We start from the raw sequence: 27,867 nt of genomic DNA, 5'->3' as shown, positions 1-27,867 counted from the left end.
GTTAGAACAAGGCCGTGCACACTGCAGACAGAGGAGCACAGGATAGGGGCAATCTCACAGCAGTACGTGGGGTGGGAGGGCAGGTTAGTCTTTTTAAATTATTTTGCCTTACAGAGAATCATTACTTGACTCTGCTGAAAATGACCCTATCTCCCTTCTCCCATCTCATCCTCTCCTCTCTTCAAAGGAAGGCTCTTTATATTCTCTCTCTCTCTCTCTCTCCCTCTCTCCATCTCTCTTGTCTCTCTCTCAGACTCACTCTCACATAACATATCCTGGCATGGAAGGACAGTTCATGTTCATTCCCCCTCTTAATTCTGTAAGTATCTCTCTTCTTGAGGGAGAAGCCAGACAGGGCTGGGGGAACTCAGGAAGGTCCTTTAAGGCAAAACTGTGGAGTATTCGAGGTGTATATGTTAAGGCAGGTGTCTGCAGCAGTGGCCAAGGGGGCACAGGCAGGCTGGGCTGGGCTAGGATTAGAGCGTGCTCTCCAACCAGCCTGGCTGCTTCCCTTTTCTAACAGCCAACCCTCCCCCTCCACTAAAACCTTGCTCCCACATGCTAAAAGCTCCTAACTTAAAACTTTCTCTAGTCTCTTGAGATTGCAAGTGAATTTGAAGTTTAAAAAAAAAAAAGTTTTCTTTTCTGTTTTGACTATGTAGCAATTTGACTCTGCCACTCCCTTCACTGTGGCATTCCCCTCCCACCCCCGCCCTGGCCTAGACAATAAGTTAATGCTAGACAGCACAAAAAAGGGCAGACATGGCAGTGCGGGTTTAATATACATATATGTAGAATATATATGTACACACAGTTAGCACGGTCAGGGTGGGGAGGGGTATCTTGGGACAGGCAGGAGGCTGGGGTTGCTGTACTCTAATGATTTGGCTAGGAGGCGTTCACAAGCCCAAGATGCCAAGATACTGAGGGGGAGAGGTTACCAGGTCCCCTCCTGAATTGAAGTGGGATCAGTGCAAAGGAAAACACTGTAGTTAACTTCTTCCCTTCTTTCTGGCTTTGGGGAGGGGATTCTAGACCATGGCGATAAGGAAGGTTGCCTGGTAACCATGTTGGGACTCTGTAGGTGGGAACAAGATTGGAGTTAAAACCTAAGGATCTCAATTCCTTAACCTCCATAGGTTCAGGGAACTCCCTAGGTCAGTATGTGCAACAGTCTGAGTAGGAATCAAGGAGTGGAAAAGGGCACTCCTCTTTCTGCCCTCATCCCCACTCAGGCTCAGTGGGGCATGTTCCCAGCACAGTCTCTCCAGAGCAGAGGTGGGTGGTGGGTATCTAATGCTGGGTGCTCTATGGGGTGTGAACTTTGGGGCCAGGAAAGGATCCAGTGATCCCCTCTGTTTAGACCCCTGGCTCATACCCATTCTAGGCCCATGAGAGGGGAGCAAAAAGGGACCTGCTGGTGCCCAGGCCCTCCAACCTGAGGAACAGCTGGAAACTGGACTCCTCAGCCAGTCCAGCGTTGCGGTACAAACATGAACTCTGGCTTTTCTTTGCCCCTTCTAGGTGGGGGTTGGGTAGCTTCTACATCTTCCCTCCCACTGCTTTTCATTAGATTCATTCACCTCTCCCTCACCCCTACCTCGCCTGCTCAATGTAGGAAAATACAGGTCCTTTCTGCTCCCACACTTCAGTGATGTGGGGGAAAAGTGGAGGAAAGGGGAGTAGGAGGAATGTGCCCATTTCTACTTGCATAGAAATAGCCCCCAACTCCCCCTAGAGTGGGGAAACTAAGCTCCCCACCCCCAGCCCCTGACCCCCAGCCCCTCACAAGGAGGAGGAACTAGATGAGCTAGACATATAGACAGACAGCCAGAGCGTGCGCACACGCACACACACGCGCACAGTAAGGGGGTTAGGACCAGGTTAGTAAGTGGGTAGATTTGTGGTGGGGGGGATGCCCTTGCCCCCTCCCCTGGAGGATGGGGGAAGGGAGTGGTCCGATGAAGGTTCAACCTTCCTCTTCTTCCTCCCTCTGCTCAGGCTTTCTTCGGTGGAGGAGCCAATTTGATGATCTCTTCCTCAGAGGGCTGCCGGATAATGTCTAGGTGTAAAAAGGGATGTGTCCAGGGACAGAAGTCATGGGAGACACCAGGCAGGCCTAATGAGCATCAGCCTCTGTTCTCCCAAAATTCACGTACTCCAAGGACGATCCACGGGAGGGGGCAGAGGTGCACGTTAAAGGCATGGCCTCTTACCTTTGTACTTCTTGGCACTGGGGATACGGGTTAGCTTGGTGTCCAGCTCATCTTCCTCAGAGATCTTCAGAACACGGGTCCTATAGTCAACCACCATAGTGAGTAGGTCTGGACGGCGGGAGATCTCAAAGATGTGCTCGATATAAGAGAGGTTGTCTGGGGGAAGGCAGGAGACTGAGGGTCAGATCTAGGCTGTAGAGATTAGCTTCCCCTACACTACCAGACTAGGCTTCTGGAATCAAGGCTGAATTGCTCACATTGGTTATTGGAGGAGGCAACACTGGAAGAAGGGCTACTAAGCCAGGAAAAGAAAGCTAAAGCACCAAAAACAGTACAGAAAACTGTTTCCAGGAAGGGCAGATCATTTATAGATGATGGATTTAGAAAGAGGGATTTAGGTTAAACACCAAGTTCCAAAGGGAGGGGAGAACAGAAAAATAAAGTGGCCTTCCAAATACCCAACATCCATCCACCTTGTCCCTCTTCCGCTTTTCCTGCAAGTACAGCATCAGAATTTCCCAACAGCACATGTGGGACTGGAAGGGTGGAACCTAGACAACCCAGGAGAGATTCTGGGCCTAGTGAGAAGGGTAATTCTGAATGAGAGAAGGCATAGAGATGACCAGAAGGATGATCTCCAGTTCTAGGAGACTGCAGATGCCTTCTTGCCTGGCTCCTCCCCTCTGACTATTGCAGTAGTCTGTAACATGTCTTCTTTGAGCCTCCCTCCCTGCTATCCATGCTACAGGTTAGTATCTCTGAAGGACCCTCAGGTCACTCACCTCACCTATCAAACGCCAATCACTCAAGGCCCTCCACTGCACAGCCTTAACCTACTTTTCCAGTCACTTCTCAACAAACCCTATTGCCCCAGCCAAGCAGCGAAGCAGGACATCTTGCTTTTCCAAACACTGTTCTCCTCCCTCTGCAACTATGGTCCTTTGCCTAGTATGTCCTCCTTTGGATCCTGCCTTTGAAATCCCACTTGCCCTTCAGGGCCATCTTAAAACACTAGTTGGAAGAACTAGTGCCCTTTCCACAGCAGCAGTCTCTAAAAGTGGATAAGGAAATGTTAGAACTTGTGGTTTTATCACTTTTAACTTCTATTTTAATGTTCTATTATATATGTAATAATAGCACAGCAGGATCTGAATAACATTTTTTACTGAACAACATTTTTACTGACAGGGGCACCATAAAGAATGCAAAGACCACTGCCCTAGAGCCCCTCTGCTCTGTTAGAGTGTCCCTCTTGCCCTGCCTTGTCAGAGAGGAGTGCACTTTGTGTGTATAGGAGCTCTCAGCTCAGGTCTGTATGCTGAATGAACTGAGCCTGAAAGGCTGATGGCAGGTTGCCTGTGTGCCCCTCTCCCACCTTTGTCCAGCTTGTTGTGGCTCTCCAGGAAGCTAAACCAGGCACTGCCAGTAGTGATCTCCTCACTCTTCTCACTGGGGATGTCCTCCTTGCAGGCTGACTTGAGCTGTTCCAGATCTTCAAGGGTGATGTTGTTGGTCAGGTCCTGGAGGAGGGTCCCGTACTCGGCCATGACTGCGGTTGGGGAGAACAAAGGGAGAGGAGGCTGAGCTTGAGCTGCAGGGTGTGGTTTACTCACTAGCACTACCTACACCTCCTCCATCCTACCAGGCATGTGCCTGGAACACGGAGGTGGGGAGGCCAGGGCTGGAGGGAGAAATGGAGACCTGAGGGAGGCAGGAGTAAGTAGATAGGAAGAAATTCGGAAGCCAGGGGCCAGGCTGGAGCCTAGAGTGAAGTCACACCTCCTTCCCCCACTCCCATCTTTTTTCTTCCTTTTCCCTCTCTTAACAGTAACCCTGGCAACAGTTCCCCGACTGAGGAGGCGGTTACCATGGCAACCTGCTCCCGACTTTCTTGCCAGCAGTCTCCAAGCCCCTCCCCCAGAATCGCCCCACCCACTTGCAACCCCTCCCCCTATCCAAAAAAAAAAAAAAATCCACTCCAAAACAACCACCACCAGGGAGAGGCTTCCTGTGGCAGTGAGAAGCTAAAAAGAAGGGACTGGAGGAGGTTGATTGGAGCTCACGTGTTCTAGCTTCCATTCTTTCCCAGAAGCAAAGGGGGTCCTTCACTTCCAACTCCCCACCACCCTACTAATGACTCATTTTGGATGGATGCCTAGTTGCCTGGTCTAATGGTTCCCTGGACCCTCCATGCTCAGCCCTGTATTCAGTCATTACGTTTCAGGGGATGGGGGCGGGGAGGGGGACGCGATGGGCTACCCCCTACCTTTGTGGAGCCCATTTTCTCCCTTGATTGCTGCCGGGCCTCCACACAGCCCTCTCTCCTAGCCTTTGTGTTATGCCTACAGCCCCCGGGCCCAAGAATACCAAGCGGCTGGCCCTGGCCCCCTGCCCAGTTCCCAGGCTGGCTGGGTGGCAGGGGGAAGGGGTTCAGATGCAGCTTTGGGAGAGTCTGGCAGGAAGGGGGCTGCCACTCCTGCTTCCATCAACATTTGGCTGGCACTACCTTCAGCGTGACCTCCCAGAGAGGGACGGGAAGGCTAGGTCTCATCTAGGCCTTCACCCTATCCCTCTTTCATGAAGAGCTTTAGGTGAAAAGGTAGAGAACATTCAAAGCCTCCTTCCACTAAGATGGGGACTGTGGCTAAGACAGAAAGAAGGAAGGTCAGAGCTTAGGATGAACTTTGTGGATTTGATAAAATGTGAAACTCTAGTTGAGTTTCAAAAAGGGGATTTTTTCCCCCACAATGAGTATGTATTTCTTTTATAATTAGAAAAGTGAAGCATTTTGAAAAGTAAATTATGTCATAAACATGTGGCTAGACCAAGGGGTGGGGTAAGGAACTAGATGACCTTGTACTTGACTGAGACTGCCCACCATTCACCCCAACAATGGGCTGGAAATGTGGCAGGTAGAAGGGGGCTAGTTGACACGCTCCATTTTCCTTATTTCTGGCTTATATGCAGGGAAACTGAGGCAGAGAGGCACGGCCACTACATAGAAAGGCATGGACCCAGAAGGCCTCATTCCCAGCCCCCTACTTGGACCAGAATAAACAAGCCTCCTTTGGTGGCAGGCACTGTGAAACAAACATACAGTGAGCCAGGCAGCAGGACCAGCAGGACCAGCAGGACCCCTACAAGGAACAGGCACTTACAGGCATGCTCACTTGCTCACCCAGGTGCAACCAGACAGAAGGGCCCAGCGGTGGCCCTGCCAGGCTGGGCCAGGAACAATGCTCTCTGACTGTCAGCACCAGGAACCGTCTCTGCCTTGAAATCTAGGTCACAGCAGCAGGCTTTGGAGCCCAGCCCCCACCCCTCTCCACTGATAATCCGAGGACTGAAAAGGGGGGATGTGGACAAGGGGGAATGAAGGGGAGGGGGTCCATAGATGGAGATAATAATGGAGTGGGGTTGTGAGGAGAGCTGAAAAAGAAAGGGCAGCATGGTTAGGAGGCAAGATGCCCTCAAGAAGACTGTGCCCCCAGGATGGGACCAAGCCCTCAGCTGGAAAATGGGACAGGATTTAGGGTCATACTGCCCTGCTTTCACATGCAAGAAGAGTTTGTAAATAGAGAGACCCTGTGGGAGGAGAGAGAGAGTGAGTGTGTGTGTGCGTGCGCGCACGCACACACACGTGTTAGATCAAATCTAAAACACAGACTTACAGGGGAGGTGGGAGGGAAGGGGTTAATGTGTATTAGACACCCACCCACAAGGGCTGGGAGTGGTGGATAGGAGGGTTTCAGAGAGAGTGAAACAGATACAAGGAGGCCCCTAAGAGAAATGGGGGTGGGAATGTTGAAGCAGCAGAGGAGGAAAGTGTGTGCCAGGGTCCTCTGTGTGGGTGCTGATCCCTGGGTGTGGGCACAGGTATGGGGAGGAGGCAGTGGGTGGTATCTGTGGGTGTGTTTGGTAGTTCTGGTAATGGATATGTATGTGCCAGCACTGGATGTGTGGCTCTGAGTGTATGTGGTCTGTTTCTAATGTGTCTGACCAGCTGAGAGTATGTGTAAGAAGGTAAATAACCACAGCTCACATCCAGAGAAAAGAGGAAGGGGAGCCTACAGAATGGAGGAAGAGAGCTGGTGTTGGGAGAGGGAAAGAGACTCGGGCTGCAAATGAGGAATCCTAGGGGGAGGGGGACAGGGAGCACACCGAGTCCACGAAGGCTGCAGCCTCAGCTCGGTGGTTACCATGGCAGCCTGAGTTCTGGGTGCCCCCCCCCCATCATCAGGACAATGACACCACTGGATGGAAGGGATGTGGGAAGTGGTGAGTAAGAAGAGACAGAAAGGATAGGGGAAAGGCCCCTTGAGGGAACAGGGAGAGGCAGCTTGGTTGTCTCCCTCCCTGGAGAGATCCCATTTGCCCAGGCCTGGGTGTGGCAGCAGGGGTAAGGTCAAGGGAGTTTGGGGTGGAGTTGTGGAGTGTGAGGAGGCAGAACCTCCTCACTTGGCTCTCAGGCCTCACTGGTCAACCATTGTCCCCAGGTAGTCTGGCTATGGTGGGGCTTGGCAGGAGCCTGGCCCCTTCACCCTCCATGTTACTTTCCTCACCCAAGATTCAGAATTCCATAGAGCCTAAGAAGAAGCTTCCCTCCCTTGTAGCTCTGAAGAGTCCTCCTGATCTCTGGAACAGGGCAGGGGCTGCCCAGGGAACACCAGGCAGCCTGGGCGGAGGCCATTCTTGGGACAGGATACCAGGGCGGGAACCGGAGCCGAGGCTGCCAGGAAGTCAGTCCCCTTCCGTCCCAGATCATTCTGTGCTCTGCTCACGGCTTCCTCACACCTTCCTTCCTTCCTTCCTCTCCTTCCAAGCTGGCCCCAGGTGGGGCCCTGACAAAAGTCAAACCAATGGAGGATGCTGGGGAAGAGGGGCAGGAGGGTAAGGATCATTATATTCTAACCTTCTTAGGGTAGCAGTTGGGAGCAAGACAGGTGGGTGCTCCACGGGCACTGGGAGAAGGTGCAAGCCCTTCAGGGCACGTCAAGAAGCCTAGCAGAATGGGATAACCACCTGTGCAGGAGGTGGCAGCGCCGAAAGAATTTCTGTGCATCTTGACATTAGTTCATGATTATTCCCTCTCCCAAGCATTTGGTTCCAAATCCTCAGTAAATTTAAGAAGAACGCCTGAGAATTAGGAGCTGCTGCCCCTCCCTCCCTCACATTGGCTGTAGCTGCCCAAGGCTGAGGGGAGCTGCAAGGACCTGGAGATCCCTGCAGTGGGCAGGAGGGCGCTTGTAGACATTCAAGTCTGTCAGTCTTGTTGCTTTGCAGCTAGGGGTGGGAGGGTTGTAATCAAGGCGAAACAGAGGGGTGGGAAGGGAGAGGGGGGGGCTCCTACTTTAAATTTTATCTGGGCCCCAGATTCAAGCAGTCCTATAGTTCATCCCTAATTATTTGTTTAATATCATACTCAACTGATCTCTTCCCTTAGCTTCTACTTAGCTTTTGGCGGCAGGGGGGGATTAGGGGGGTGAGGTGGTGAATGCTTTTATTCCTGTAAAGTAGGAAGAATAAGGTTCTAAGGCTCCAGAGTCAGCCTGGGAATGAGGTGTGGGGCAGGACACCTGGACCTCAGAATGTTCAGTCCAAGAAGCAAAATGGGTTACCACTGGGAACAGGGACAGGGCTAAGCTTTTAGCCCTTAGTCTAACAGAAGAAAGACGGGATCCATGACAAGAGCAGCAGGAGATACCTGGCATTGGATCAGGCAGGGCAGAGGAGGGGGAGTGGGGCCTGGGCTGCTCTTTACTCATCTGGTTGTCTCTCTCCCTACTTCTATTTCTGTTTCTGTTTCTCTCCCATCTCTCTCTCTCTTCCTCATCTATTACCTCTCTCCCTAGTCTCTCAGTCTCTCTTTTCCTCCCTTCCTTTTCAGTGGGCTTTCATCCTATTCCACCTGGTGGCAGCCAAGAATACATAGACCCCTGGGTTCTCCTGGGTTCCGTGTCCCCATCTGAATAATCAGAGCTCCTATACTAGCTATATTAGGAAGGAGTGGTGTCCCTGCTGTAAAGAGATAAAGTTTGGTGGGGGAGAGGCATGGATTGGCTGGCTGCATACAGGTTGATGATGTCCACCATTGTTTCATGGGTAAGGGTCTGTGTAAGAGAGTGAGGGGACGGCATGGCAGGGTAAGACTGTCCTCTTCTTCATGTATGACAGTTAAGTGCACACATGATGGGCACAGGTGTCAGGAAAGTAAGGAAGTAGGCAACCAGGGCAGCGGGCTGCCTAGGGCATCTCTGGCAATTTCCCCAATGGAGTGTTTAACCACAAAGGGGAGAGCAATTAAAGCTAATCACTCTGACAGCCCTGAGGCCAGACATGTAGAGAAACAAAACATACATATTCAGCATATTTCCTCTAACTCCCACTGGTCTCACCACCATCCTACTTTCATCCTCCCTAATTTCTGAGCCTCCGTAGTTCATTCCCCTGCACTCTCCCCACTCTTCTGACCATCTCTGTCTCTCATTTCCTTCCTCTCCCTGTTCCGACTATATCTCTGTCCCTCTGTGTCCCTCTCTCATGTCTGTCTCCCTCACACACATTCCCCTCATTCTCTCTCTCTGACTTAGGCTCCATCCTTGGCTGACTCATACTCATTCTTTCTTTTTCTCCCTCTCCCTTTCTTCCACCCCCTCCTCCATCCCTTGGCCACTCAGATGCCCAGAAGTCAGCCACTCCCAGCACTCTAAGCCCCAACTGGACCCAGCAAGAAAGGCTACCAGCAGCTCCTACCCTCCCTATTTCTCACTCACCATCAAGATCCTGTCTCCCTGTCCTGGAGTGAGACCAGGATTTTCTACCATAATTTCTCACTGTTTTAAAGAGGGACAATCTGCAGTCCAGGGCTGGGAGAAGATGCCCAGAGAATTCGGGTGGACTTAAGGACAGTGGCCCCCACTCGGCTGTCCTGTGAGACTGATGTTCTTCTGCACTTGGAAAGCAGTGGGGGTGAGGTGGGGGGTTGGATGCGTAGTGCAGGGCCATTGTGATTTGCTGTGTGCAGACGATGTGTGTAAGAGTCACATGGGTGTGTGTCACCAAGTGTGCTGGCGTGTCTCTTGTAGGTGTGTGTGTCCCTGTCAGTTTTGACACGGATTATACGAAATTAATTAGGGGTTTTACGTTAGCTGCTTCACTCCTCTGCACCCCCCAGCTCCCGATTCCTTCCCTCTGGACAAGCTTTGAACAATCCCACATCTTCCCCAGGTACAGAGGACTGGGTGAGGGCACGTGGTGCCAGCGGCCGGGTTTGAGCCCTCGGAGCAGGGGCGGCTGCCCCGCGGAACAGGCAGGGCTGGGCCGGGAGACCGCCAGCCGAGGCGAGTCCGAAGCCAGAGAAGGGGAGGGAGGGGCGGGAGCTGGCCCGGCCGAGCCGGCTGGGCGGGAAGCAGGCTCCATCCTAATCTCCAGGCCCCGGTCCGACTCAAACTGCCGGTCAGCGTGGAATGGGCGGCCAGAGGCACGCCGCCTCCTGCACACACTGGGCGCTCGGGGCGCCGACAGAGACGGAGCCCCTGGGGCCTGACACAAAGCGGACCCGTCCGAGGCCCCCCACTCCGCATCTGGCCCCAGGCGTCCCGGATCGACGTCCCTCCAAGCCCAGACCCAAATCTGCCCCTCCCCGCGACACGTCTCCTCTCGGCCCTCTCACCGCCTCCGGGGCTGAGCGCTCGGGGAGCGGGCACTCCGGCGTCCCCGGTTCCTGAGCAGCGTCCGGAGCCTCCTCTTCGGCTCCCGCCGCCGCCGCCGCCGCCGCCGCTTCTGCTGCCGCCGCCGCCTCTTCCGCCCGCGGAGCCCGAGCCCGAGCCCAGCGCCGCCTCACCCCACCCGGCTGGCCCGTGATGTCAGAGCCGGGGAGGGGCGGGGGGCGGGGAGCGGCGGGAAGGGGGGAGGGGAAGCAGCAGGGGGCTGGGGTTCTGGAAGACTCCTGGGATGGGGGCAGAAGTGGGGGAGGGCTGGAGTAGCGATGCTGCCTCTTTCCCTAAACAGCGAAACCCAGTTCTCAGATTTAATTCTTCCCAATGGGACACCATCTCCTCTTATGCCCTTTTGATGACCACAGTGTCTGGGACCCTGGGAGGCAAAGAGTAGTTAGGGCTTAGGGGTTTGGAAGGCCTTTGGCCTCTGGATCCTCTTAGCTGCCAGACTCGGTATTTGGAAAAATCCTTTTCTTCTGCTTATGGCTCAGGGGAGCCGTAGTAAATGACCGCTCAGATTTATCCACCTTGAAAGGTGGGAGTGGAGGAAGGGGCGGGGGCAAGGAACAACAAGGGGGCTTCTTTCATCCGCCCTGGAACCACAGATCTTCTCTCTCCAGGGTGATGCCAGCCGGCTCTTTGTGTTCCTCTCACCTTTCCCAAATATACCCCCTCCTGCCTTCCCCCCCACCATGATGTAATTTTATTTCCTGGGGAGAAAAAGAGCAGTAGCAACTCAGCATGCAAATATAGACAACTTGCAAAGCCACACTCAGCTCTGTCTCCTAGCTCTGCCCCTCTGGCCAGGCCCAGCATGGCAGCTCTCACTTCCCCTCCACCCCAGGGACTTTCCTCCCCCAGACTCTCAGCCAGACTGAAAGAGGAAAGGAAGAGGTCGGAAAACATCTGCTTTTCTCTCCAGCCTAAGGGGTCTCTCCTCAGCTCCGGCAAAGCCCGGCCTGGGGAGAGAGGGCTGAGCCCCATCAGTGTCTGTGCCACGTCCGGGAGTAGCCTGGCTTCCCCCCAGGTCCAGCCTGGCAGAGACCCCTCAGGAAGCCTCAGGTGAGCCCTCCTTTCTTGAGTCTATTCTGTCCCTAAAAGAGGTTCTGCTGCTGTGGCATTCACGGCCTTTCTCCTTGCCTTCGCCACCCTCTCCTCCAGTGTGCCCTGTCACTGTACCTTTGAGACCAACACACCCTCATAATTTGCCTTTGCATATTATTATCTCACTTGTTCTGTGTTGCAAGGTCAAAACTGATTGTGTTGACCCATCCTTGAGACTCAGTGAAGCTAAACGGCTTGCCTGCAGTCAGTGAAAGGTCCAGTCTTGCAGAGGCAAGCAGGTACAGGGACTCGGGCTTCATGCTGGCTCTGCTCCTTTCTTGGGCAGGTTATGCCTCTGAGCCTCAGTGTCCTCACCAGTAAGATGGGGACACCGATGCCTGTCTCACAGGGTTCTTCTGAGATTCAGAAACTTTAGGTCTAGTGACTGGCACAGGTGCGTGCTTCAAACATGGGAGCCATTATTTAATCTGGGGCCTTCCACTGACCTGTGCTAGAGAGTACGTTCCATAACATGACTGTATTGGCCCAGTGCCCATACTATGTGTTAAACATTTATTAAGTGGGTACAGGTGGGGTGAATACATGGTTTCCTTTCTACACTCCTGCCACATTCTCCAGGTGTCTGTGAAGGATGAAAATTCCTCTCACCTCAGGTCCCATTCTTCCATACTCAGAGATCCTCTGAGTCACCCAGCAACACCTATATACCTGTTTCATGAAAACCAACATCTGTTAGTTAGTTATAGGCCAGTGCAGTTGCTTGGTTCCCCCACCCCACCTCCTGATTCCTTCACACTTAGCCCATCCTGGGCCTGTGCTGGAGAGAATGTGGACCGTCCTGCCAGGAGCACCAGTGGGCTCCAGGTCTAGGGGATCCCCAGTGTACAAAACTCAGCGTCTCCTCTGCGTTCCCATGACCACCACTCGGGTCCATGTTCTCCCAGCTCCACCCCGATTATTGTAACAGTCTGATTGTAAGGGTTGGACTCCCACATCTGCTATCTCCACCATCTTCTTTCCCTCTATCCATCCTGCTCATCACTGCCAGATTCAGTTTTTCCCTTCCTCCCCAGCTCACAGGATTTACTTCTAACTGCTCTACAACCTAGCCCCATTCTCCACCCAACCTACAGCCACCACTTGAACTTCTGTCTCTTTGGTCTCTTCCGTGCCTCCAGCATGGTACACACTTTCTGCCAGCGCTTTTGATGTTTTCAGCTCTTGAAATGTCCCCTCCCCAACTCCTTTGCCCCAGTCAAATCCCACTCTTCATGTAAGGCGTAGAAAATGCTCACTTCCTTTATGAAACCATCAGAGCCCACCCTCATCTCTCTCTTCTGAGGCCATTCTATTTATTTGTTCCTTCTATTAACAAACATTTATTAGGGACTGTTTTTTGTGTGCCAGGCCCTGTAGAAGCCTGGGGTTCTGCCTTCAAGGGGCTCACTCACTGGGCAAGACAGACATGCAAATGAAGAGCCAGGCTAGGCTGCACCGAGTGCTGGAATAGAGGCGTCCCAGAGAGAGTGCAGTGGGACCCCAGAGGAGGAAACTGCAGGAGGGGCCACCTCTGGCAAGGCCTCACCGAGGAGGTGTTATTTGGGCTCAGTCTTGACATTCACATAAGAGCTTCAGGGAGGGTACTATCAAGCAGCACATAATCACTTAATTACATATTGCTTTATATTTTTCTTCAATTGTTTCGTGTGCTTGTCTTGACTTCCCAGGAAGGCTAATCAGCTCCAGAGCAGGGACAGGCCCGGCACTCTCTGTTCTCCCAGAGCCTAACAGCAGTGCTGGACAAACACCATGTGTTCAGAAAAGGCTTGTTGACTTACAGCAGATAAATAGCCCAAGCTTCTCTGGGATCACTGCCCAGAGGGAGAAGCCCCATCCCCCTCTGATCACAGGCCCCTAACTAGGCACCCACACCTAAATCCCCCATCCTCTGGCTGCCTCCCTCCTACCATAGGGGTGAGACCTCACCAGCAGACACTTGCTCATGCTGCCCCAGTTCCTTTATTGAGGTCTCTCATTTGACCCAAATACATTAACAAGAGATGGCTGAGATACAGCCCGAAACACAGTACCCTCCTGTCCTCCTGGCCAGGGATAGGAAAGTCAGAAGGATATAGGATTTGGGAGAGTAAGGGAAGAGTATGTTCAGGTGGAGGGAGCAGAAGAGAGATGGGGGCCCATAGATATGGCAAGAGGGAAGTCACAAGAAAGCGTGTAGGGAGTGATGGAAGAAACAAATAATAGATACAGGGACATTGTGGGAGAGGAAACAGAAGTCAGATGAGATAGCTGGGCTGGTGTGTGAAAAGCAGCTCCTTTCCTTATCAGGTGAGGAGGATCAGGATCTCAGCACCCAACATGCAGACCCCAGTGGGCCCCATGGCAGAGAATGACCTAGTGTCCCTGGAGGAGCTCAGGGAAGGACAGGGAAGGCAGGAGGGAGCATGACGAGAGCAGCTGGAGCTGGGAGATAGCTGTCACAGCAGCTAGTCGTCATCGTCATCATCATCATCATCCTCTGTGTTGATTTCACCCTCGAGCACATCCTCCAGCCAGTCCTCCAGCTCTTCGGTAGAAGGCAGGTCCTCTTCGTCATCCATCTCCATCCATATGCTGTCCGCCTAGGACATGGCACAGGGAGGGGACCGGAGCTAAGCCTGATTCAGGTCTTTAGACCTGCCCTCCCACTCACTGGACTCTGCACATCCTTCCCTGCCTCTTCTGTCCCTTCTCTTCATCTGTCAGTGGAAAGGGAAGCTGTTCAGGTAAAGGTCTAGCTCAGAATAGTGACAATGGTCAGAAAGAATGGCTGGATCAGCAAATACACTTTCTCCTTTCCTTTCGTTATTACAAGCCCTTGCCATGCTGAACTTCCTAAAACAGACCAATCACGCCCTTGATGCAAAACCACTGGAACTCTTCATGGCCCAGAAAATGAAGTCAGCAACTCTTTAACATTCAAGACTTTACAAAACCTGCTTTTCCAGCACCATCCTCAGAGATCTCTAGACCCTTAAGCCATAAAAAACTACCTGCCTTTCCCCAAACCTGATATTCATTTTCCTACTTTTTGACCTTTTGTACTAACTTTTCCATCGGTTTGGAAATAACTTCTTATGATTTTCACTTGTAAAACTCCTGTACACAGGACAATCTCCACTGTATCTTTTTATTTGATTAAATAATTTTTAAATTTATTTCTTTCCTTGAGGTCCAATTGATTTACAACAATCTCCACTTTTTAAATGTTACACCTTTTAAACCCTCTCTGATTCTCAAGCAGAAATTACTGTGGTTTCTGTGCCTTCCCAGCATTTTACTGGCATCTCTATTATAGAGTTCATCAGCTCTGGCCTGGTACTTAACAGAATACCTGCCTACCTCCCCAGTTAGACTGAGAGTTATATGAAAGCAGACTGTGACTTATTCAATTCAACTCAGCAAATGTTTCTGAAGCATCTGCTACATGTGAATGAGAAGATTTCTGCCCTCAAGAAGTTCAAAGTCTACTGGAAGAGACAGACATGATACATAAATAACTATATAAAAGTCATGTTCTCAATGACAAATGGGCTCTGGGAGTGCCAAGGAGGGAATGATTCCAAACGGGAGATCTGGAAAGACTTCATGGAGAAGGGAAGATTTGAACTGGGCCTTGAAGGATGAGCAGCTGATTGCAACAAGTAGAGACGGGTGTGTTCAGGGCAGGAATCTCTCCCTCTACCCAGCCATTAGACTGGCTGTGTCTGATTCCTGTGTGACAGACTCAATTCCTCCTTAGAGCAGAGGAGAGCTAGCTATGCTGGGAAGCAGAGTTGCTGGTCAAACAGAGATGAGGGAAGGAAACTCACATCAGTAACATTGACGACCCCTATTTGTGGGGCTGACAGGTCGATGTCAAACGTCTTCTCCCAGTATGGAACCAGCTGTAGAGAGACCACATATGGCAACTTAGTGGAGGATACAGGGAGGACCCTTGGAACCCATGGTGGGTGGCAGATGGGTCCAACTGTAGGGCCTGAAGGGGATGGGTGGAAATAAGTAATTAGAGGGTAAATATCCCAAAAGAAAAGTTTCAGGAGGGTCAGCTGGGGGTGTTGGGCCCTCCTTTCTGAGGAAAGCTACATAGCAAACCCCGTTCTGGTCCTGGATCTACTACTGATTGAACTTGTGACCTTGGGCAAGTCACTTCTCCCTGGCCCTCAGTTTCTGCATCTCTTAACTAAGATAGTTATACTCCGTAATTTCCAATCTCTGTAATTTCTGCTTGTTCATCTAGTTCCCCTTTCATCAGTGTTAGTTGTTGGTGATTCAGCTGGGAAACAAAATCCATGCCCTGAGATGTGGAATCTCTGTGCTTTGATTCTGCGATTGTGTACACCCATGTGCAGAGTTAATGTGCCCTTCTGTTCCCCAAAACTCTGGATTTCTTTAGAAGGAGCCAGCCCTAGGCACATGAGCTGCCTGCCCAGCCTCTGCTCTGGGAATCGTGTCGTTCCCACACTCCCCGCTCCCATTTCCCCTTTCTCAGGGCGCCCTCCATGCCCCACCATGCTCTTGAGCATGTAACAGGGTCTTCCTGCTTGGAGATGGGATAGGAACTCAGACACAAGCTCCCCTCAGGAAGTGCCACAGTCCGAGACCCTGCTTGGACAGCAGTGCCTGAGTGATGTCTCTTACCAGGGGGAAGTCATCAGGGTCAATCCAGATGATGCTAAGATCAGGGTTATCAGTGTTATCTCGGGCCACAGACTTGAGGGTCTCTAAGAACTCATAGCCATCTCGGAGGGAACACAAGTGATCAGTGTGAGATGGGGCATACAGGAAACAGGAGTCCAGTTCTCTTTCCCTGCCTCCCACAACCCCACAGGCCTCTCCCCAGGCTGCTTGCAAACTATGCTCTAAAAGACACACTTCATGTGTTAAAAGCCCACGCTCTGACCAGTACCCTGTCTCCCTGTCTCTCCAATGCCCCCGCCCCCCAGGTCCAATCCAGTGTTCCTCCCTCACCAGGATCGGCTTCCTCTGCAAAGGCCACAATATGGATTCCATCCAGATCGTCCTCCTGTAGGGGGTGGGAGGTGGAGGGGAGACCTTAGCGACACTCCCTGAAGCTAGGAAGCCCAGAACAGGACCCCACCCCCATCTTCCTTGGACCTAGATTTTGTGGAAACCCAGCTTCTGGATCGGATATATTCTTGTGGTGGTGACCCTTTTCCAAGTACACTGTTCCCTTCCACTCCAGGGCCCCCACCCCTCCTTTGACAAACCCTTCAGCCCCAGAGCTTGAGGCCCCCCCCTTGTCATCTTTATCAACTCATATGTGTCTCCTAACTCCTGTCACATTCTTCAGAACAGAAACCCTCAGCCTTTGCTGGTGCACTGCCTTTCCTACAAGCTAGACACGAGGCGCAGCAGGGCTGGATGTTTCTAGGGCTGGTGTCTTCAGTCACTCATGATCCCCTGAGGGCCCAGCTCCATCCAGGGGGACTCACCCAGGTCTCATACATACTCTCAGGCTTCAGTTTCCTCAGGGTTGATCTAGAAGAGACAGAAAGTCACTGCTCAGTGGGTGAGAAGGACACCCTTCCCTCCAAAGGGTCCCCGCAGCAGAGGCTGCCACAGGGTCACGCCTAGGGCACAGACAGCTAGCTTGTAGCCTGGAACAAAGCCATCTGGCAAAGTCTAAGCTCTGGGCACCAGGCCCAGTTCACTGCATGGTTAAAGGAGGTGGGAGAGTGGAGGGTGGGCAAGGGGACTGGAAGAGAGACTTTTGGGAGGAAGAACTGGACATCTGGGTGTTCATTCATTCATTCACTCATTCATTCAATAAAATCGAGTGTCGGAGATGTTCTAAACACTGTGCCAGGTGCTGTGTAGACAGAGTTGAACAAGGCAAACATGTTCCTGCCCCGATGAAGGGAACCATAATCTAATGGGAGAGAGTGGAGTAAGTAGTGTTTACACTGATGAGTGGGTATTTCCAGTTGTAGAGTCTTGGGAAGGAAGAGAACTTCGTGTGCGGGTAGGGCAGGGTTTCTCAACCTCAGCACTGGGGACATTTGGAGCCAGATAATTCTTTGTTGTGGGAGGGCTGTCCTGTGACCTGTGGGGTACTTAGCAGCATCCCTGGCCCCTACCCACTAAATACCAGCAGCACTCCCTCTAACCAATCAACATCACAATAAACTACACATTTATGGAGCACCTTCTGTGTGTAAAGCTCCCGGCTCAGGGCTGGGTTGCAAAATGTTGTGCAAAATGGCCAGTGTACCAGTGCACACTGGTACCCAGAAGTGTATACATCTCCAGGGGAGACCAGCCTCCTAGTTGGCTGAGGTTCCCCCAGCTCATCTCACAGACGTGTGTACTGGCCTGGGGAGGAGCCTTCCCTGCTCAGAGCGTTGCCCGTGCTCCCCACCTTCTGTGCTCCTCCACGAAGTTGACGATCTCCTCTTCACTATTGGGCTTGTCTGGGATGGTCACAGGCTCTTCCATGAAGGCCTCGTAGAAATCGATCTCATTTAGCTTCAGGGTCAGCTTCTTTGCCACCTTTTTGGGGAGGCAAAGTGGAGCAGGGGACATGGGGTCATGGCAAGAAGCAGTATTATGGGGGAGCAGATATCAGGCAGGGAGTTAGACAGCCTGGGTCCTTGTCACTGCCATTGTGACACTGGACAAGTGTCTTAACTTCTCTGGGCTTTGGTAGAACATGCGAGGGGTAAGTTATATAATCTAAAATCTGTGGGGTGGGGTAGGGGTGGGGAGTGTTGGTGTGTAGGGAGGGATGGGTTTCCCCATCGATTCTGGGAGAGGGGTCTGTAGGGCAGCTGAGGGGAGTGAGGGAGACCCAGTACAGCTGCAGGGAGGAGAACCTTGCTGTCGAAGGTGGCGAAGAAGGGGATGTAGGGATGAAACTCCTCCGCTGCATCCTCGTAGGCTTTGTAATCTGAGGGGGGAAGGCAGAGTCAGTCTCCAGGGAAGGCAGGGTCTGCCAGGGAACCAGCTCCTCAACAGTCTCTCCCCAATTCTTTGGCAGGTGGGGTTCACTCTAAGACCACCCCTTCTAGTCCTCTGAGTGTGGTTAAATAAGGTGAGGGGAAGGGAGAATCCTGAAGGTGCCTGTCTGGGAAACCCACAGAGTGCAGGGAGATCAGGGCAGTTGATGGAGCGACCATGGCAAGAGGGTCGTGGAGCAGGAGTGCGGAGCCAGTGGGCAAAGGGGGGAGCTAGGAAGACAGGTAGACTGGGGGACCCAGGGAGGGGAAGAGTGGAGTCTGGGGGTCACCCACGCTCTGAGTCTTTGCTCTTGAAGTAGCCAATGAGTTTGATCTCATCTTCGATATTCTCAAATGCCTGCAGCTCTCGTTCCCCATCAATCAGTTCCACAGGGTCCTCTAGGACCTGGAAGAGCAAGGACATTGAAGGAAGGGAGTGAGTTTCTGTCCTCAGTGGTAGAGGCAGGGAGAGGGATCAGGGAAGAGGGCTGAGGAATGGGAGGGATGGACTCTCTGTTGCCTGTGTGTGTGTATGTGTGTGAGGTTGGAGTTGGTCAGATGGACATGAGGTCTTAAAGCAAGGCCATTAGGTCCAGGGGAATCCTCACATCAAGCATAAACTCCACCAGGGTGTCAGCAGAAAACTCGCCATCATACTCAATGACTTCATCTCCCTTGAATACATAAATGCTGTCCTCTTCAGTTAGTCCTAGGGAGTGAGCCAAAGGCATGCCATGATTCCAACCTCCCCACAGATCCAAGGGTCCAAATCCAGGGCGGCAGCCCATTCCATAATCCCACTGGACCCCACCTCCTTCACCTCCCTGGCCCCGGCCCTGCTCACCTCCACTGCCTCTTAGCCCCTATGTCCCAGGTGTCTATACCCCTGGATTTAGCCCAGGTGGCTGGCGCCAGGAGCTCTCCAAGGAGAAGCTCAGATTGGGTGGGGTTCTAGGGGAGGACATAGGGAGATACAGACTAGCAAGCTTTCTCCCTTTCTCTGTCTGCCATAACTAGAAACCGCTACCCCTATTACTTCCTCTGAGGACTCTAGTTACTGATTTCCAGTCCAGCCCTCTAACCTTCTGCTATTACTGGCCAGATGACTTCATTACTGACCACCCCTCCCCCACCCACATCCGAGTCGAGTCTCAGGTCTGTGCTGCCCCCTGGTGGCTAGTGCTGTAACACCTGGCCACAGCTCTGGAGGGGGAGGGGTTGGAAGAGGAGTTTGCAGAGGCCTCTCCAGCCCCACCTGTGCTCCCTGATTCCCCCTTTCCTCCAGCACCTAGCCCTGTTTCATAGGTAGGTATAAAGAAGTCCACCTCCAGCTCTTTCTTGGATTTGAGCGTGGGTCTCTATAAGGAAAAAGGAGAGGCTGGGACCCCTTTCCTTCAATAGGGTTCAGTCATAACCCTTCAAATGTCAATGTTTTCTCACCAGCCACCGTCACCTCCCTGCTCCTCTCACCCCTCCCTTACCTAGTTTCTTGGCTACAGCCGCGTCCTTCTCAGAGTCCACCATCCCGAAGCCAACACCTTTGTCTTCTAGGACTTGAGCTGCTAACTGAAAGGAGAGTTAGGGTTAAAATCAGGCCCTGGAATTCTTAGTAGCCACTGTTCCTCATCTCATGCTTTCCAGCTGGGTCATTGGGATGCAGGGAATATGAGCTGACATTGACACTGCGCTAGGACCCAGGATAGCTCCACTTTTCCTACAACCCCACCCTTTTGGTCTTTGGTTCAGTTTTAGTCCCTGAACCTGTATAATTCATTTACAGTGTGCTTATTATGTTGAACTTTAAGATGGCATGTATGTACTTCAGAGTTCCTTAGCGATGTGGTGGGATCTGGCTGCAGAATGACTGCGGCCCTTCCCTCCTTCAGAGCTGAGCCCTGTTGTCTATGCTGATCAAAGACCACACTCAGTGTGGGGGTGATGTTAGCCAACCCTGAGATTCTTCTGAGTGACTCCTAGTGCGAAGAATTTTGCCAGGGCAGGAGGGTGGCGGTGGGGTCTGGTCATGTGGCTGAGGTGTGGGGAAAGCCAGAGAGCAGAAAGTAGAGGTCACTATGGCCTCCACTGGTCACTCTCAGAGGCAGAGAGACTGACAAGAGAGACTAGAGGTGAAATAGGCTGGGCTCTTCTCAATCAGGCGGGACTGTCCCTTGTACTGTCTACTTCAGCCTGTCCTCAGAATATGGATAGTCCCACCCTAGATCCCTGCCCCATCCACCGAGCTCTGCACCCTGATGCACTCTGCCTTGGGCACCGTCTGCAGCTTTACCCCACCAAACACAGACTCGGGTGCCCGGATTCTCAGGAGGACAGGGCTGGGAGGCAGTTGGCAGGTGGATGGCCAGGGATGCTGAGCACTCAGGATAAAAATACTCAGCTCATTAATCAGACGGCAGGTTCCAGCACCCACAGGGGCACACAGTAACGAGAGCCTGCAGCCCTGGTGTCTTGCCCTGAAATATTCCAAGCTCTGGGCAAGCCGGGGCCTATCTGTACTGCCAAGCTAGTGAAGGGGCTGCAGAAACGTGGATAAGGAAACTCCAACATAGCCCGGCTCCTGGAGGGGTATGTGGCCATGTCTCCCAGTCATCGCAAAACACAGGCTTTTTCTCTTGTAACAATAGGCTCTCTCTTCTCCGCACCCGAGGTCAGCTTGGGGCTGAGGAGAATCTTCCCACAAAGACAAGTTAGGGACAGCATTGTGAAGCCTCCTCCAAACACAAGAATCTTCCAATCAGGGCCCCCAGCTTGATCCAATAGGGGCAAATGGGGACGTGAGTGGGAGGAGAGAGGGGACTGAGAAGCCAATGGGTAGCACGGTGGTCTCTAGTAAACCTTCAGCCGTTAAATAAATGACACACAAATAAAATTTCAGCGACATTTAAATTTATACTGTTTGGATCTCTTTGGGGAGCCCCTGAGGTGTATAGCGAGATGGCACTTTCTGGCTAGGAAAGTAGATTTGAGGGTGCACTGCAGTCTTCCCCTTCCCCCGAAGCTTTTTGCCCTCCTCCCAAGGTCACCCTGGTCTTAGCCAAACCTCACACGACTAGGCTCCTACAGCACGGAGGAGAATTCCCCCTGCAGTGCCCCTTCCCTCCTAAAACTGCCTGACTTAGGTGGTACTTTTGGTTTCCTGAATCTATGTTTCTCTTTCGGCTAAGATCACATGCCACTTTCGTCCTGTTGGTCAGGACAGAGTCCTGCTGCACTGCCCCTCGCCCCCCGATCCCACCCTCGAAGATCTACTTGGAGTTGTGGGATGGGGGGCTCAGAGAGGGGCTTGGTGCGCTCTGCAGGCCTGCAGACCCCACCACTCACCTCCAGGATCAGCTCCTCCAACTCAAATTGTCTCTGCGAGGCCTTGTCATCCTCGGGGGGCTCGTGGTAGAGCAGCGCCAGCACCTCATACTTCTTGAACACATTCTTGTAGTTCTTTGCGTTGACATTGACCACACGGTCCACACCATCATACTCGGGGAAGTCCAGCCCTTCCTCCCCCTGCACCCCTGGCTTGGGGGTCCCTAGCACCAGCAGTAACAGCAGTGCCAGCCGCAGGCCCGGCACAGCTCTGGCCCCCATCCTGTCTGCAGCGCGCGTGGAGGTAGTGGGATCTGGGTCGGCTCTCCTGGTCCAGAAGAGGTTAGCTGGGGTAGGGAGGGGCCCCTGGGTCCCGAGTCCTGAGTTAGGGGCTCACAGTGGGGGTGGGGTGGGGAACGGCCCAGAGCAGTGGACAGAGGACACTGCTGGGTCCTGGAGAAACTGCCGACAGAGCCAAGAGAAAAAGGGTCAGGAGGAGGAATAGGAGCAGGGGGCGGGGAGGGAATCGGAGCTGCCCCTGAGGTTGGCACCCCTCTGCCCCCACCTGGTCCTGTCTAAATATGTCTCCGGGTTTGGCAGGAGAGATGGATAACCTTCTGAGGCCAGGCCGGCTCCATGAGGGCCGGGACCTCCTACCTCCAATACCGCTCATCCAGGCTCCCAGAGCCTCCTTCCCCTCCCCCTTCCCCAATGTCCAGGGCTCCTCAGCCCCTGTCCCCACGCCGGCCTAAGAGCTCATCGCCATATTAAGAAAGGAAAAAGCTGGAGCTAAAAATAAGACCAGATGAGTCGGAGGTAAATGAAGCTGGCTGGGGGAGGGGAAGTTTGGAGTAATTGGGGATAGCTGAAGGGGGCCAAGGGTACTCAGAAAGAGGGAAATGGGGCTGGAGAGGAGGAGGCATTCTGGGTCAGGGGTTACATTCGTAATAAAGGACAAAAGGGGGACAAATGCAGTACTGACTCTAAGTTCTAAAACCTGGGACTCTCCCCTGGGTCAGGCCTGTTTGTTTCTTTGATCCTGGGGAGGAAGGGGGGCAGTACAAATGCAATCCAGGCTGCAGGAAGGAGACCCCCTGCACTTGGCTTTAAAGAACCAGGACCAAGGATGAGGTCATTCTCTGAATAAAAGATGGAGCCGCGTCCAGGACTGGTGCCCTGGCTCAGCTCCAGCCTGTTTCCTTTGCTTCACTTAACACTCCTAACTGGAGAATGCAGGGGAAGGACGGGGCGTGGGGCGTGGAGCGCTGGCCCACATCCATCCTTAGAGATGCGGATCTGGGGCGTCTCTGCCCACAAGCCCCAGACGGGAGGGAGAAAGTTATTCGGCTACCATGTCCTGCTGTCCTCTCTCCTCTGATCCCACGGGGCTGGTTCTCTAGGGCACAGTGGGAAGGGAGGATTCCTCAGACTGAATGACTCCAAGGAGAGCGAAGAACGACTATTCATTCCTGAATCTCCGACAAGACCAAAAGGACCAGGTATAAACAGTAGGGGAAAAAAATTAACATTTGGAAAACATGAAGAGGTGGGCCCTGTGCCCTGAGCCAAGGGTGTCGATTAATTCTGTGCACTGAGAACCAATACAGGGTTGCGGTGGGGGGGTTCTAACTTCCTGGATCCCAGCTTGGGGCTGAGGGTGGAGTGCTTGAGTTCAGCTCTGGGTACCTTGAAGGAAGGACCCTCTTCATGGTCCTCCAGGGCTCCTACCATGCACCCATAAGCACAGGCACGAGGGAGACCTAGATCAAAGTCAGAAGCCCCCATCCTCACCCTGAGGTGTCTCCGATGCCGAAGGGACAAGTGTGTATTTTGTGCCATGAAGTTACGTTAGAGGAATAACTTGTTCACACTCCAGGGGGGCAGACCTTACACGGCTCGGCAAGGAAGGCCAGGGAAAATCTCAAGAACGTGGCAGGAGTGGGTCCAAGAGAGACAGCTGTCACTGGAGCAGGAGAGGCCAGAGCTAGCCTAAGCGAGGCATGTTGGAGCTGAGAAGACCTCAGCCCATCTCCTGGTCTCACAGGAGAGTGACTAGCATGCCCACAGCCCCACGACCAGAGCAAAGACAGCAAGAGAGACAGGCAGACTCGCCCAGATGTACATGACCCAGATGACATCCAGCCCCGACTTCTCACTTTGGCTGCGCTCTTGGGGAAGGGGAAACACAGGGACAGAGGCATCGGGGCATTGGACTCATTCCATTGTGAATCTGACCTTTCGTACCCCCCAGGGTGTGAGATGGGATGAAATGGGGGCCCAGTCCTGCTCCATTTCCTCCCCCTCTGCTGCAGCTACCAGACCCTTCATCCCGTCTTGCTCCCTCTCCTTGCCCCTGGCTTTCCAGAGCCTCCCACATCCCTTGCAGCAGCTGCAGCCCCTCCCCTCCTCCCTATGCACCTCTCTGATGCTCCCTACTTTCTACTCAGTCCCTTCCCTCTAGACCCCTGCCTTCAGGCTCTCAGACTTTACGGGCCTCAGCTACTGGTATCAAATGACCTTAAGTTGGGGCCTCAGTATTTTTAACCCACCAGACACCCGAAGCTCCTGCTACTGAAACCTGAGGAGCTGGCCCCTCCATGCTCCCCCTCCCCACCTCACTCACACACACCCTGGCCCCTCCATCTTCCAGGGTCTGGTTCAGCCGCGTCAGCAGCCGGAGAAGGACCCCAGACTGATATAGTCCTGTCCCTAGGAGACCCGTGTTGGAGAAGGGAGGGGAACAGGTGGGACACAGACTTCTGAGGAGGGCCTGGTGCAGGGGAGTAGCGGTTGGTCTACCTCACGAAGGCCTTCTCTTTGCTGCCCGTGTATTTTTGGCCCAGCCCTCACTGTAAGACTAGCCTGGAAAGTAGTTAAGGGTGCAGGTTCTGGAATCAGACAGCTTGGTTTCCTCATCTGTGAAACGGGGTGGGGCGGTCAGAACGAATTGGTTGTATGGACTCATGGGTGGTGTACGGCCTTTGTCCACCGCCAGACGCGGTGTGCAGTCGCTTGACATACGTGCTCTGTTTCTGGTGACAGTCTACGGTTTCCCCCAGCTTTTCTTGGCTTTCCCCTCTTACTCTGTATGCTTTTCAGCACAGCCAACCCTCTCCTCATGAGGAAGCCTGACAGTGAGCTGAGCCACCGGGCACAGCGGACTAGCTCATGAAGCAAGAGCCAGTGAGTGGGAGAAGAGGAAGGGAGAGCTGCCGCCGAAAGCGGGCAGGAGAGAAGCGCTGCCGGGGCTGCTCGCCTCCCCGAGACGTGGCCAGGGCTGGGCCCAGGCTCGGAGACCAGGCTTTGGGCACGTCCGTCACCCCGTGGGGAGCTGGGGCACGAGGGGGTGGGAGCTTTGCCCAAAGTGAAGGCTAAAGGGATCCAGACTGCATTGTTTCAGCCTCTATTTCTTTCTTTCTTTTTTTTTCAATGGTGGTCAGTACTGGGGATAGAACCCAGGACCCCGCGTATCCTTAGCACGCACTCTACCACTGAGTGATACTCCAGCCCCCACTCCCCCACCAGCCTCTATTTCAAGGCTACACCAGAGAAAACAGCCCAGGGATGGGATGCGGTCGAGATGCCCTAATGACTTGGAGGAGAGGTCAGGGAGCACCATTCCCTCCCGCAGAGGAGGGGCTGCAGCCCCACATCCACCACCCGCCACGTGACCCCTCCCAAGTCATTAACCACTCTGGACCTGAAGCTCTTCATCCATGAAATAAGGCCTCTCCTAGCACGAAAACTCTCTGATTCTGTAAGTTGATCTGAGGAACTGAGTGGGCTCTGTGATCCCTCTGTAAGGTGTGGCTCCCCTCTCCTCTCTCACCTCCTGGGTTTCTCTGATCCCAGCTTGGCTTGTCCTGTCCTGGCTCTCCAGTGGGTTGGACAGCGACTTTGAGGGACAGCCTTCAAGGGGCAAAGATGCTTGATTCTGCTCCCCTCCCAGCCTCGACTGTGGTCCCTGAAAGACTTCTCCTGCCTGGCTACCGTGAAGATCTAAGAAGAGAGGTGTCCCAGTGATCCCCGTTTTCCAAAAATCAGAAGCGACACATCTGACAGCTGAGGGCTGTTGCAAACATTTACTGTCTTGACGGGGTACTGAACCTCCCCACTGGACTCCAGTCAGACACAGGCTGGGCTTCCCCTCTCCTACCTGTGGTGCCCTCAGTCCAGCCCTAGGATTGCCTCACTCTCTCATCCAGGGCACTTCCTCCTGGCATCTCTCTGCCTCAGCTAATACGCTTTCCCTGATGTTTTGCCAAACTCATTACCCCCAGCCCCCGCCAGCACCCAGCCCTCAGGACACCCCGTGTCATGGGAAGCGCTTCCTCTGCTGAGTTTAGTAGTAGGTCTCCCTCTCCAGCCAGCCTGTGGGAGAGAAGAGACCAGAGTGAACTGGAGAAGGCATCAAGGGAGAAGGCGGAAGGGTAAGCGAGGATGAGGTGGGGGGCCTGAGGGTGGACCACAGGGCCCCCATGCTGGGCCCAAAGACTAGGGGGTGGGGTCCGGGCATAGCACAAGCCAGGCAGCCAGCCGGGGAGAATGGCCACGGGCCTGGAGGAGCCAGGTGGGATGTGAGAGCTGGTCAGGAGGCTGGTGACCTCTCAGAGCAGGGTGCAGGGGAGCCTCACCGCCAGGATGATGACGAATGATGAATTTTCTGACTTCATCATAGATGAAGATAAGGATGCTGTAGGGAGTAGCACAGAGCCACCAGGCTATCCTGGAGAGAGCAAACGCCGGTCAGTGGGAGAGGAGACAGAGGGGCCAGAGCAAGGCGGGTCAGCAGGCCAGAGAGAACAGCGCACAGGGATTGTTTCCTTTGTTGTGTGGGAGGTTGATCCCTCCCTCTGAGGAGGTCAGAGCCTGGGGAGTGAGGGCAGAGGGGCCCAAGACAGGAACATAAAAAGCCAATGAGAACAGAACGTGATAGATGCCAGATTAGAGGTGCATGCAGTGTTCATGGAGTCTATCTACCGGCTTTTGTGGAGTCACTGAGGGTGACTCCCTTTGCTTTCCAGATCGTCCGGGCCTTGCACCCACAAAGTCCAAGCAGGATGGGTCTGTCTGAGACTAGACATGTGGGGTTATCTTGCCAGGGAATATAGATACTCTTCTGTACGGCAAAGATGGGGAAATCTTTTTCTTCCTGAACCTTGTCTATAGATCGGGAAAATGGACTCTGGGGAGGGGTTGAATCAGGACCACACCTGTCCCTTGGATGGTAGACGGATGGCCTGGACCAGCACTGTCCAACAGAAATATAACAGTGAAATTTAATATTTTCTAGTAGCCACATGAAGAGAAATAAAAAGAAACAGGTGCGATTAATTTTAATGGTATATTTTATTTAACCCCAAATATCTGAAATATTACCCTTTCAACATACAATCAAGATAAACATAGTTATTTTACACCCTTTTATGCTGAGTCCTGGAAATCCAGTCAGTATTTTACACTGACTGTATCTCAAGTCAGACACTAAATGTTCAATGGTTAAAAGAAAATGTGGTCCAACCAAGACAATGAAGTTGTATTTAACAGAAAAATATTTGACACTGCTTTAGTTTTTAACTTTCAGTTAACTAAAAATTATAAATTCAGTCTCTCAGTGTCACTAGCCATATTTCAAGAGCTCATTAATTGCATAAGGATGGTGGCTACCATATTGGACAGCACAGGCCCAGGCCATGGTTCACCACACACACACGTACACACACAGCCCTCAACCAATATAAACAGTTACATACATGCAGTCACCCATTCATTCAGCAGTGATGATCGTATGTCTACTCTGTGTCTATGTTAGGTCCTGGGGAAATAAAAATGATGGCATGATAGTCTTTGATCTTTAGGAGCTCAAGTGATCAGGGAAAAGAGGTTACTAGATAAACACACAAAATAAATAATTATAATATTAGGTGATGAGTTTTATGGTCAAGATATATATACTACAGAGTGCTTGGGAGCACAGTTAATGCTCAACCACATTTACTATCACTTATATGTTGACATTAACAGCAGCAACAACACTGCACTATGAGCAAACACCCACCAGGACCAAGTGCTGTGCTCTGTGGCTTATATGCATTTCTGCATGTAATTCTCAGAACAATATGCCAGGTATGTGTCACCGAGACTCTGTAGGTGAAGCTGAGGCTTGGAAAGGTTACCGACTTGTCCAAGGTCATAGAATAATACACAGTAGAGTTGAAATTCAAACCTGGGATTGTCAGTATCTAAGAGCAGTGCCAATGTCTTTTATTAAGCATTAATCGAGCAGCTACAGAATACAGAGCATTGTGTAAACCACTGCCAGAGACAGAAAGGCGAGCGAAGTGTGTAAACATGTAGAAAACCAGTTGGAAGAATACACACTAAATCATTAACAAAGGCTACCAACTGGGGTGGGGGAGGGGTGGGAGTGAAATGGGAGTTTTGCTTTTTTCTCTTTAAAAATGTTAAACAGAAAAAGTTAACAAGCATATACTAATATAAAAAACAAACAAATAAAAAAGCAAAACCGTGGGA

The 27,867-nt window shown here is 52.5% G+C and overlaps 3 protein-coding genes and 1 long non-coding RNA gene across 5 annotated transcripts in view; 1 reads left to right on the top strand and 3 right to left on the bottom strand.

Annotated features, from left to right (window-relative positions):
* Window positions 1-759: 759 nt before the first annotated feature.
* On the bottom strand, window positions 760-10,048 carry PEA15 (proliferation and apoptosis adaptor protein 15). Its single transcript, XM_074349684.1, has 4 exons — window positions 9,889-10,048; window positions 3,592-3,765; window positions 2,217-2,372; window positions 760-2,062 (listed from the first exon to the last, which is right to left on the bottom strand). The coding sequence occupies exons 2-4, from the start codon at window positions 3,761-3,763 to the stop codon at window positions 1,998-2,000; spliced, it is 393 nt and encodes a 130-aa protein (XP_074205785.1). The 5' UTR covers window positions 3,764-3,765; window positions 9,889-10,048; the 3' UTR covers window positions 760-1,997.
* A 2,951-nt stretch (window positions 10,049-12,999) lies between these two features.
* CASQ1 (calsequestrin 1) lies at window positions 13,000-22,004 on the bottom strand. The gene is made up of 11 exons (XM_010955636.3): window positions 21,355-22,004; window positions 19,497-19,581; window positions 18,624-18,724; window positions 18,310-18,421; window positions 17,893-17,966; window positions 17,439-17,569; window positions 16,513-16,558; window positions 16,028-16,082; window positions 15,698-15,798; window positions 14,869-14,943; window positions 13,000-13,638 (listed from the first exon to the last, which is right to left on the bottom strand). The coding sequence occupies exons 1-11, from the start codon at window positions 21,613-21,615 to the stop codon at window positions 13,504-13,506; spliced, it is 1,176 nt and encodes a 391-aa protein (XP_010953938.1). The 5' UTR covers window positions 21,616-22,004; the 3' UTR covers window positions 13,000-13,503.
* Window positions 22,005-22,202: 198 nt separating this feature from the next.
* On the top strand, window positions 22,203-26,667 carry LOC123617042 (uncharacterized). Of its 2 annotated transcripts, XR_006725129.2 has the most exons (3): window positions 22,315-22,832; window positions 24,433-25,090; window positions 25,186-26,667. It is a non-coding gene; the product is annotated as an uncharacterized LOC123617042 (long non-coding RNA). The 2 variants fall into 2 exon arrangements; XR_006725128.2 differs by having other exon boundaries at window positions 22,203-22,832; window positions 24,433-26,667.
* Window positions 25,676-27,867, bottom strand: part of LOC105069516 (sodium/potassium-transporting ATPase subunit alpha-4) — a 32,286-nt gene continuing 30,094 nt past the window's right edge. The window contains exons 21-22 of the mRNA XM_010955635.3: window positions 25,968-26,059; window positions 25,676-25,704 (exon numbers count right to left, since the gene is read on the bottom strand). Coding sequence (XP_010953937.3) covers window positions 25,676-25,704; window positions 25,968-26,059 — 121 coding nt within the window. The remainder of the gene's footprint in view (window positions 25,705-25,967; window positions 26,060-27,867) is intronic.

The sequence above is a fragment of the Camelus bactrianus genome, chromosome 21, assembly GCF_048773025.1.
Source record: "Camelus bactrianus isolate YW-2024 breed Bactrian camel chromosome 21, ASM4877302v1, whole genome shotgun sequence".
NCBI lineage: Eukaryota > Metazoa > Chordata > Mammalia > Artiodactyla > Camelidae > Camelus > Camelus bactrianus.
Note: the sequence above shows the minus strand (reverse complement) of the source record. Positions and strands in the feature narration are given on the sequence as shown.

Coding starts and splice junctions, on each gene's coding strand:
- CASQ1 (XM_010955636.3), bottom strand. CDS start 21,615: ATGGGGGCCAGAGCTGTGCCGGGCCTGCGGCTGGCACTGCTGTTACTG. Junction 18,422..18,623: donor TGGTGGAGTTTATGCTTGAT/GTGAGGATTCCC, acceptor TTGCTCTTCCAG/GTCCTAGAGGACCCTGTGGA. Junction 15,799..16,027: donor TGCAGAGGAAGCCGATCCTG/GTGAGGGAGGAA, acceptor GTTCCCTCCGAG/ATGGCTATGAGTTCTTAGAG.
- PEA15 (XM_074349684.1), bottom strand. CDS start 3,763: ATGGCCGAGTACGGGACCCTCCTCCAGGACCTGACCAACAACATCACC. Junction 2,373..3,591: donor CCACAACAAGCTGGACAAAG/GTGGGAGAGGGG, acceptor GCCTTCCCCCAG/ACAACCTCTCTTATATCGAG. Junction 2,063..2,216: donor CAGTGCCAAGAAGTACAAAG/GTAAGAGGCCAT, acceptor TTTTACACCTAG/ACATTATCCGGCAGCCCTCT.